This window comes from Austrofundulus limnaeus, unplaced genomic scaffold, assembly GCF_001266775.1.
Source record: "Austrofundulus limnaeus strain Quisiro unplaced genomic scaffold, Austrofundulus_limnaeus-1.0 Scaffold288, whole genome shotgun sequence".
NCBI lineage: Eukaryota > Metazoa > Chordata > Actinopteri > Cyprinodontiformes > Rivulidae > Austrofundulus > Austrofundulus limnaeus.
In genome coordinates, this window is record NW_013952690.1 from 195,975 (window position 1) to 207,291 (window position 11,317).

At 37.9% G+C, this 11,317-nt stretch overlaps 1 protein-coding gene across 2 annotated transcripts in view; it reads right to left on the reverse strand.

Annotated features, from left to right (window-relative positions):
- Window positions 1-11,317, reverse strand: part of csmd2 (CUB and Sushi multiple domains 2) — a gene marked incomplete at its 5' end in the record, with an annotated part of 325,712 nt that overhangs the window by 153,594 nt on the left and 160,801 nt on the right. For both annotated transcript variants that reach the window (XM_014021334.1, XM_014021333.1), the window contains 2 exon segments: window positions 3,335-3,447; window positions 6,788-6,891. In XM_014021334.1, coding sequence (XP_013876788.1) covers window positions 3,335-3,447; window positions 6,788-6,891 — 217 coding nt within the window.

The following is an 11,317-nucleotide window of genomic DNA, read 5'->3' on the forward strand; positions in this document are numbered from 1 at the left end:
GTGACGTATGTTTCAGCGGGAGGGAGGGGTTCCCCCGAGCTCGTCGGCGTAGTGTGCAGGAACTATGAAAGGTCTGTGCAAAAACGACTGTCGACTAACAACGTGACCGCGCATCGACCCGTCGGCGTCGGAGCGAGTATGTTTCCACCTTAAAACATGCTGCCATCAACAACTACACTGCATTCTCTAAAGTGTACTAAAGCTGTTTTAGTGAAGTTTAGTGCTCTAACTACCCAAAGCAGTGTAATTCAACTAAATTGCTCAAGGAGGCACAGTTACTCAAAGCCAATTGATTTAAAATCTTTTTTTTTTAAATAGTTTTTTTTTTTTTAATCTCAGTAATCCAGACAGAAAATTTTAAAAGACAAATAAGTAAATTCTCTGGACGGGTTCTTCTTTAATGAAACATTATGTCTCTCCTCCGAGAGACTTCTTCAGTCTGATGAGTTTCAGGTAAACTCAGCCTTATAAGCACTGCCTCCACATGGTGGACAAACAGGTCGGTCACATGCAAAAGAGGACCATCAGCCAAATGATAGGTCATTAGTGCCTTGAATAGATCAATTGTTCATAGAGGGTCATGTGCCCCATCACCTGACTATCGTTGGGGCCCTGATTCACAACTTTTGCTCACAGGGGGCTGAGTCATACTTGCAATAACAACATTATAGGAGGAGGACAACTGGATACAAAGGCCTCCACCTCTGTTTAATGATGGATGTCTTTTCTTCACAAAAATGGCTTCCTTTACTCCTCTCTCAAACCAACGTTCCTCTCTATCAAGGATGAGAACATCTTCATCCCTGAAAGAGTGACAGCTGGCCTGTAGATGAGTGTAAACTGCAGAGTCCTGATCCAACGATGTAGTTCGTCTGTGCTGGCTCATTCTTTTGTGCTTATAAGGCTGAGTTCACCTGAAGCTCGTCAGACTGAAGAAGTTTCTTGGAGGAAAGACGAATCACTTTGTCAAAGAAGAACTCGTCCAGAGAACTTACTCATTTTTTAAAAAAATTTTCATGTGTTGTTTATTTATTTATTTATTTGGGGGGTGGGATGGGCTTCATGGTCAGTCCCAATGGACGCCATCTGCGGGCCAGATGTGGCTTCGTAGGCAGCCAGTTGAATGGCACTTAAGTAAAGCATACACTGCCTCAAATGGCTCTACATGTCGTGTTTGAAGCATGCAAACAACCCTGACCTCATTTAGGACCTCATTCACACCAGACAAAACAGTCAAATTTCAAAAACAAACTTTTTTTGTCAACACTATGATTTAGCACTAATTAAAAAAAAAGAAAAAAAATACTTTCTTCTTCAGCTCAATATACAGCCAACCTTTTAAGAAGCAGTGATGAGCATCCAATTTGAAGCTGTCCAGACTTGTAATTCATAAAGCGATGATATGGGAGAAATTTCAAGGGAGACAACTGGGATGCAGCTCATTATTCAATATCTGTTTAAAACAGAATCTCCAAACCCTGTGTACCCAAATTTACAGTATGGTCAACCTTTGATCTTAAGGACAAAAAATATATATTTTTACATATTGTTAGATAGAACTAGTGTTACTGATGTTTGAGAAATGAAAGTATAGATATTTCAGCTAAAGTTGAATAAATTGTTAGAAGGCCTTTCTAATAAAACTGACTAAGTTAAATGAATGAAGAAACAATAAAACATAAATTATCTTCACTTGGTTGAAGGAGTTGTAATCACTAAGGACAGAAGTGTGTGACCTTAAAGTTAGGCACATTTTGTTTGATGCATGCGTTTGCATCAAGATTGAAAATATTTAATGAACTCATCCTTGGTGTTCTAATAGAGTAGTGAAGTGATGGAGTTTGCAGTGGACCTGCTCACTGTCATTAATGCTTGGCTGCAAGTGCTGCCTTTTCAACAAAAGACAGAGGTCACTGCTGAGTGTGTTTGACCTAAACTTCAAGTGTATGGTGGAGTGTGCAAGAGTGAAAGAACTGGTTTCACTGTATTTGCAACTAAAACTTGATGATCAGGCTTAAAATACAAGTAATTGAAAATGCAAATGAGATTTTGGTCTTCTCCAATCTGGGAGGTGAAGTGTTTCAAAGCATTTCTTCCCCTTCATTAAGTAGAACTCATTGTTTTAATTACACATTGGTTCAGTATGCTGCTCCACTTTCTGTTACTTTTGCTGATGAAAAACAAGAATGTCTTGTGCTTTAATAAACTTCACTAAAAAAATGCACCCCACAGTCACACTTATAGGACACATAGAAAGACCAGCTTCACACAAGCGAAAACTCAGTATTTTTTTTAAGAAAATGGTTCCTTATCAATTAATTATTATTTGATTGATAAGATCAATCTACTCTAGATTATTCAATTAATCAATAACTTGCCTATTACATTGTGTATGCTGACATTAGTTCAACATTATCATTAGAAGTTGCAGGGTTGTAGAAGTATTGCAAAAATGAAAGTACAAATAAGCCAACTGCAGGCTGTGAGCAGAATTTATGGCAGGTCAAGCTGCGAGTAAAGAAGAATTCAGCTAGTGTTCCCACTAAATGTTTACATTTATCAATTTTCTGCCTGTTGAATTCATTGTAAAGTGTGTTTAAAGACATAACTTTGAAAAAAAAAAACTTTGTATCCCCCTGGAGTACCTCCTTGACCCCATTGTTGAAGACCTCGGATGTAGTGCATCAAACATGACACTGGTGATTGATACAACATAAAAGCCACATAGATGCAACAAAAATACCAATTCATGACATATATTTACTATGAGTTCTAGATTTCAAAACATGTCTAATAATAATAATAATAATAATAATAATAATAATATAGATAAATAAACACAATAAAATTGCATGCCTAATAATAAAAAAGCTATTTGTAGGCTTTAGCCTAAGTTCCATGTGAAGTGTTCATACATACTAAATTGTGACACATTTAGACATAAAACCGCTTTAATAAAAAAAAAAACACTTTTTTTTCAGGCAGTAAATTTAATTTTATGTTATAATGAAGCTGGCTGCATGGATCAATAGGCACAATGAACTAAAATCAGAATGATGCACCAACGTACCACTGTTATACCAATCAAACTGAATGATTTGTTGATGTAAATGATTTCCATTTTTGCATGTGAACCAAAAGTCAAGATAGTAATACAAATGCTCAAAAATATCAATTTGGGCTTTTTTTTGGAAAACTAAAATTCAGCACATCCTGAAAACTATTGACACACCATCATTGTTTACTTTATTCTAACCTGAGCATGTATTTAAATGCACTTCGCAAGCAAAACATCTTATGGACTTGAAAATCTACATTTCTAAGCAATCCTTACCTTCATAGGACACTTTAAAGCCGAGGGAGCCACTGGTGTCGTCTGTTTTGAAATTGAGCCACATCTGGTGACTGGTGCTAACCACAAGGTCCGGAGTGGTGGTACCTGATAGGCTACACAATGAAAATAGATTTTATGAAAAATGTATTTTCTTTTCTTTTTCTTTTGTTTTTTAAGAAAGCTTGTCATATACAGTATGTACTATATCAAAACATTGTGTTTCAAGCTGTATACACTCACCGGCCACTTTATTAGGTACACCTGTCCAACTGCTCGTTAACACTTAATTTCTAATCAGCCAATCACATGGCGGCAACTCAGTGCATTTAGGCATGTAGACATGGTCAAGACAATCTCCTGCAGTTCAAACCGAGCATCAGTATGGGGAAGAAAGGTGATTTGAGTGCCTTTGAATGTGGCATGGTTGTTGGTGCCAGAAGGGCTGGTCTGAGTATTTCAGAAACTGCTGATCTACTGGGATTTTCACACACAACCATCTCTAGGGTTTACAGAGAATGGTCCGAAAAAGAAAAAACATCCAGTGAGCGGCAGTCCTGTGGGCAGAAATGCCTTGTTGATACCAGAGGTCAGAGGAGAATGGGCAGACTGGTTCGAGCTGATAGAAAGGCAACAGTGACTCAAATAACCACCCGTTACAACCAAGGTAGGCAGAAGAGCATCTCTGAACACACAACATGTCGAACTTTGAGGCAGATGGGCTTCAGCAGCAGAAGACCACACCGGGTGCCACTCCTTTCAGCTAAGAACAGGAAACTGAGGCTACAATTTGCACAAGCTCATCGAAATTGGACAAGAGAAGATTGGAAAAACGTTGCCTGGTCTGATGAGTCTCGATTTCTGCTGCGACATTCGGATGGTAGGGTCAGAATTTGGCGTCAACAACATGAAAGCATGGATCCATCCTGCCTTGTATCAACGGYTCAGGCTGGTGGTGGTGGTGTCATGGTGTGGGGAATCTTTTCTTGGCACTCTTTGGGCCCCTTGGTACCAATTGAGCATCGTTGCAACGCCACAGCCTACCTGAGTATTGTTGCTGACCATGTCYATCCCTTTATGACCACAAAACCGTTACTAGCGTGGTGTACCTAATAAAGTGGCCGGTGAGTGTATTTATTCCTTGTTTCCTTGTGTTGCTAATGCCCGAGTTTACTCCACACTGATTGTGTTGTTGCTTTAATAGTCAAATAAATTGCCTTAAATGCTTCAAGTGTATTAAATTCAACTGAAAGAGACAAACATAATACATTTTGATTAAATATTAAATTATTGGATTCTAAAACTCACATGAGAAACATTAACCTACAATTTTTTTTCTTATTTTTGTTAATTCAAGACTTTTAGTACAAAATTACTGGGGAAAAGAAAGTGGAAAATGAAGGCAAGATCACTCAATGCCACAGTTGTAATTTAATCCTATTTGAATAGTAATTTCATCCAGCTCTAATTAGGAAGTTTTTAGCTGACGAGAAAGTGATTAAGGGTTCTAATTTTAGTTATGGAATACAGAGAATAGTGGGATGAGTAAATGCGTCTAGATGGTTCTGTTTTTGCCCCTTTTTGTTATAGTTTTTCTGTCAACATGTGTGAGGTAAGATAAAGTATTTATAAATTCCTGGGAGGTGTGGGTTTATGGGTATACTGTACTTGCAAACTCCCAACATTTTTCTTTTTGTGTTTTAATTTCTACAAAAAAAAACCTGCCTAATTTCAGATTATGTTGCATGACTGACCTGTAAACTCGCAATAAGCTGATTAACAAAAATGGGTTTTGCTTCGAGCCTCTTCTTAAACCATGTTCCTATTTATACAGTAAAAGCTGTTTGTGACAAAAATACAGCTGTCATCTTTTACCCTTTCCAATCAAGTCTGTTTTTATTAGAGTAAAAAAAATTAAATCTATCATCCTGCCTTTTTGGCCTATTTAAAGCTCGCTCACTCAAATTGTGTTGCTCCCCCCCACATCATTTTCTCTGCAGGTTAAAACAGCAGTGGCACTTTAACACTGAAAGGCTTTCATTGATTGTGACTCAGTGCCTGTTTGCTGCCACAGTTAAGGCTCCGCTGCCGTTTTACGCCTCTGACCTTAAGTTTACAAAAAACAATTCTCAGCACACTACAATCTTTTGTCTGATTCACAAAAACATAATCCTGAGTTTATTAGCACTGATTGCTGCAGCATGTTTTTTTTTCCACTTGCGTGGAAAAACGAGGACTCTTTTGACTTTTATACTGAAAAAGAACTAGAATACAAACATAATTTGTTTCTAATCATGCTTTTGTACATGGATACAAATTAAAGTTGTATCAGTAAACAGACCTCCACTTCATTTGTCGACCTTTATCACCTCACAACCCACCAAAGCAACAGCAAACAGTTAATCTTTATAAAATAAATACTTTCTGAAGGTGTTAAATGTGAGCCCAATTAATAACATCCTATGAATTGTTCTAGAGCAGTGGTTCCCAAAGTTGGGGTCTGGACCCAAAGTGGGGTCCTGAAACATCAAGGTGGGGTCATGAAAAGATTTTCTAAATTAATTACATTTTTGCCTTAGTTGTTACAAAGGAGTGAGGTTAGTATATTTAAAATGGATAAATGTAGTATAAAAATAGTGTTACTATGCCCATGTTTAGTTGACCTGATTCAAATGTTTATCATCCAAAAATAGTTGTGAACACAGGTCTCTGCAACTGTTATTTTGTGGGTCAAAAGCTGAAAAGTTTGGGAACCACTGCACTTTGGTTCCCAAAGTTGGGCTTGGGACCCAATTATGGGTCATGAAACACCTTGGATAATCTCCAGAAATCAATTTAAAGGGTTATAAAATAATTACTGATGTAATATTTTCCCTATAATTATTACAAAAACACAAAATAAGTATAAATAAGTATTTATATTTGTGTACAAGCTGTTTAGATTGTCAAAAAGCCTGTGTTTTTAGGGTTATTAAAAAGTTTGTGTACTCAGACCAGTAATTTTTGGGGTCACAAGTTTTTGCCATTGGATATTTTGTGGGTCAGAAGATAAAAAAGTTTGGGAACCACTGTTCTAGAGCCTCTGGTAGCTTTAACTCCATTAGGGGGCATCAATACGCAGTTTGAGATGTCGTGCAACATTGCTGTGATATTGTTTTTAACACTGAAAAGAGACATGAGTGACAATGTGGTGCAACATCTATTTTTCATGCACAGCTGCATCAGGTGGTGATGAAATCAAAGAGAAACTGTGCCAGTGAGAAATAAGGGCTGGGGGCCAAGGAAGAGAGCAGGCTTCTGCGAGGAGTGGGCCGAGGAAGAGCGATGAGAAAAGACAGAATATGATTTCAAAGAACAGAAGTGGCAAAAAAAAGAAAAAAAAAGAGAAATGACTAGTTAGGGAACAAAGGGATGTTTAGAGGCGAGGAAGATGAAGGTCAAAGAGGAGCCACTCACACGTGAAAGATGGTCTTCTGGTCCCCCACGAGCTCGCCGTCTCCCACCGTCAGGGTGTCGTAGCCCCGCTCCAGGTCAAAATCCTCAAATGTCAGCTTGATTACCTTGACAAGAGTGAAGACATCACACAGATCCCGTAACTGACGGATGCTGGAAACATCAGGTGCAGAGAGGGAACCTCTTTCCATCAGTGATGTCCATCAATCCATCATCCCTTAGTCTCATTGACATATTTACTTGGTACATTCCAGTTTATATAGCAGATGGCAATGTCACACTGAAAATCTCTTTTTATGGTACTTTACAAACACAGAGCATTTCTACAAGCTTCTTAGGTAAACCCTACTATGTCTGACTTTCAATCCAGGTATTATGAAATTTCCCCCATTAATCAAATATCTGATTGACCGCCAGACGGTCAGCAAGACCCGCCCCCCCAACTTGGCACTCGTCAAAACAGCGGGGAGTCCATTTCAAAAGATTTAAAGCAAGTCAGCAGATGAGGTGAGGGATTTGAGGCTGCTCTCAAGGTGAATGCACTGCATGTGCTGCACGTTACAAAAGAGTTTGCAAAATATAATATATTAGACTGGAACAGTGAGGAAAACAGCTCAGCACATAATTTTGCCTCAATCAAAAGCGCAAAGATAGAACAAGTTTAAAAAAATGTAAATAAAAACATATTGAATATAACTCTAACATAGGCACATAAAAAATGCCTAATAATAAACTAGGCAGAATATTTGATGGAAAGGCAATAATCACATATTTTGGTATAAAATAAACCAAAAGGCCAACAACCTATTTTTAACTTCTAGATTAAATTGGCTGCCACTGATATCCGACAAATTCTTAATGTTCTCAGAAAGCTCAGAGAAGCAAGGCCTAATGAAAAGCTTATATAAATGCAAATTGCATTCTGTACTATGTTAAACCTCATGCCTAATGAAAATTGCTAAGGTGGAGAGAAAAGATTGATGATGTGTGGCCAAAATAGGTCAGATCGCTCGATAAATAGAGTTTCATACCACAAACTCGTCTCCCATCTGTCAGCCAACAGGTAAAGTATAAAACAAAGTGAGATGCATGCTAAATAAGGGGGGAAAGGGGTTGCAACTAAAGCTGTGACAATACAGCATGCACTTTTAGATAAACAATAGTTTTTTTGGTAATTTTCTTACAAGACACATACCCTACTTTAAAATCCTTTTAAAAAATTTAAATCATTACTGGGGTCTATATAAAGTGGAATTGCATTGCTTTGATCTGAATTCCTTCTTATTGTAACTCCACAAGCCCCTCTTTCGCCCCTTTTCTGGGGCGTGTCTCAAAGCAACTTGTGTTGAGGCTGTCTCTTTAAAGCCAAATGAGATGCTTCATGACCGACCCTCTAGTTTGATAGAGGGGTCTACGGCTATACAGGGTGTATCAGAAAAAAATGATACTCTCAGAAAACAATTGCCATAATATTAACATATATAATAATTTTGAAAATGTGGGCGTAACCTTTGGTAGAGGGGATCATTCTACGTCGAATGACACCAAAATCGTAGTGAATGCTTCACGCTCCAGTGAGCAGGGACAGTTGGAAATTCACAAAATTCATGCCCTTGCACAAGGAAATGTGAGGGTTAAAATATAATCTGTCACATAAAATTAAAAGTTTAGATGGTGTTTTACACGTGTGCCAAGGCATTTTTAAAATAATTAACCCTTTCATGTCCTAACATCAAAACAAAAATATCTAATTTTTGAGTGGATCATAAACGAGGGTTAACAAACACATGTGAAGTGGCCATGGACAAGTCAGTCTAGCCAACTAACATTACATGTAATGTACTGTACATGTACATGTACATGTATTCAGTGGGAATTACATGTAATTAGTCCATAACCTAGTACAAGATCATGTGATCGTGTGGTCATTTTCTTTCATTGAAACAACAGATCACAAACATCACCTTATCTTGTGCAGACAATTGCAACTATTGTTCCGAGCCGTCTCACCGTCTTCCGCAATGTTAACAAGTGCCGTGCTTTGTGAATTTCCAACTGTCCCTGCTCACTGGAGCGTGAAGCGTTAACTAAGATTTTGGTGTCATTCGAAGCAGAATGATCCCCTCTACCAAAGTTACACCCACATTTTCAAAATTATTGTCTATGTTAATTTTATGGCGATTTTTATGAGAGCATCATTTTTTTCTGATACACTCTGTATAGCGGTGCAGAAAGCTTTTATTTACAAATTAATTTTAAAAAAGTCAACAATGAAAAACTTATCCATTCAGCCTATTTGAAACTGCTTTTTTATTATTTATTATTTGTTTCCATTATTTTTTGTTTGTCTGCAAAACTCATTCTGCAGCCCAAGATACAAAGACTAATGAGAAGTACAGTATATGTGGTCATAAATCTGCCTGCGTGTACGGAGAAGAAACAATATCAGACATGTACACCTACAAGGGGTGCAATAATCATGGTCTTTGCATTTGGTACTTTAACTTTGAACTGTTTTGGGTTTCAAAAACATTGGGCCTCATGCAAGAACCGTTCGTACGCACAGATTTGTTCTTAAGTTGTGCGTACGAGTGATTTAGGAGAATTTGTGGCATTCACCAATGTTTTCATATTCTAAGACTTTTTTCAGATACAAACAAAATTCACGTGTGGTCCAGACCTGTCGTATATTTTACGAGCAGTCAGTCTGCTGTTATCCAGACGGGTTTTCTTCATTAATAACTTTATATTTCATTAGTTTGAAGATATTTTGAGTTGAAAATAAATCACACTACATAATTATGTTGACAATAGGCTATTCTGCTTGAATTAGAGTTATAATTTTAAATGTAATAATTTAGACTAACAACTTAAATTGTCCGTTGGTCCGTTTTCCGCCGCTTATCCATGATTGGGTGCGGGGGCAGCAGAGAGACCCCGCTCTCCCCAGCGACACTTTCCAGCTCGTCCTGGGGGACTCCGAGACGTTCCCAGGCCAGAGGGGATACACAATCCCTCCAGCAAGTCCTGGGTTTTCTCCAAAGTGCCAGACATATTTTGAAAACATTTTAAAATGCTTATTTCAGAACSACAACTGAGAACATTTGAGACCACGAGCGCGGGGGGGGGGGCATACGGTGCGCAGTGCTGTGTCTTCTGAATAAATGAAAATGATTTAACACAGTTGTTTATACTTTTAGCAGCTCTTTTTATTCCACAGCTGACCTGCTAAAAAATGACAGATTTTCTTTTCTGGATCTCTGACAGACGGACTTCAATCTCTGAACTCGCAAAGTTCTTCTTTTTAATTTTCGCTGTGATTTTTCATGAATGGACACTTCCTGATATTTGAGGCAGGAAACATAGCCTTATATGGTGTTTTTGGGGTGGTAATTATGCTAATCTCCTCTCGTGTGCACGAGCAGCTGGATAGAACAGGTGGAATTTACGCAGCTCATTTACACATTTTTCATGAAGATAGAAGAGTTTGTTGAATCTGACGTGACATGTTTGTACGAACCCTTTGTATGAACAAAAGTAAGAGAAATTTAGGATAAGAATACGAACATGTTCTTGCATGAGGCCCATTGTCTTTTCTGTAGCAGATACAGTTTTGAGCAAAATGGTTGTTTTAGAAATCCCCCCAAAAATGACATTTTTTTTTCTGTTTTTTAATTATTATTTTTGTTTGTTTTGTTTTTGCTGATGATGAATCTTCAAATATTTTGCACACGGTGTTGAATATATTAAAGCCAAAGATCTGTTTCAGCCAGAAGACAGCATGAGTGTGGTCATGCTGCAGACTAAATTAGGTGCCAACAAGACATATCATGTGGGATTGCTCTGCCAAAAAAAAAAAAGAACAAAGAAGTATTTAAAACTTTATATTTGTCTGTTCCCTAGTGCAACCTTCCATTGTTTGCAATTGTTAACATTTCGTTTCCTGCAGAACAGTGCCTGCAGTGTCCCTGACAGTGATGCAAAAAAAAGATTTCCAATAAAATGAACACTTTTAGTATCTTTGGGACTTTATAATACACCTTGCTAAAACCCACATTTGTCACAATGTCATGAGATTAAATTTAAACCAATAGGTGCGTTGTCACGTCGTGTCCTGCTCCCTTTGCAGTGCCTCAGTTATAGGCTGGGTCCATACAGATGGACAAGAATAGAAGCTCATTACATCTGTAAACAGAAAGAACATCCTCGCTCTATCTTCATCTAAACACACAGCAAGAGTCAGCTTAAAATACCAGTTTCTGTTTCAGCATGCTGCCTGCTGGGTACACACCCAAGTGTGTCACAGTGTCTTTCTATATTTAAAAACAAAAGTTGGGTTTTATTGGAGTGTGTCGTTGCTGATCAGCCTTCCTAACTTGCCTCAGAACTTACATAGACTCTTTCACTTAGTGTACCAATACATAGATCTGTAAAACAATGGGCCTCATTCAAGAACTGTTCGTACGCACAGATTTGTTCTTAAATTGTGCGTACGAGTGATTTAGGAGAATTTGTGGCATTCACCAATGTTTT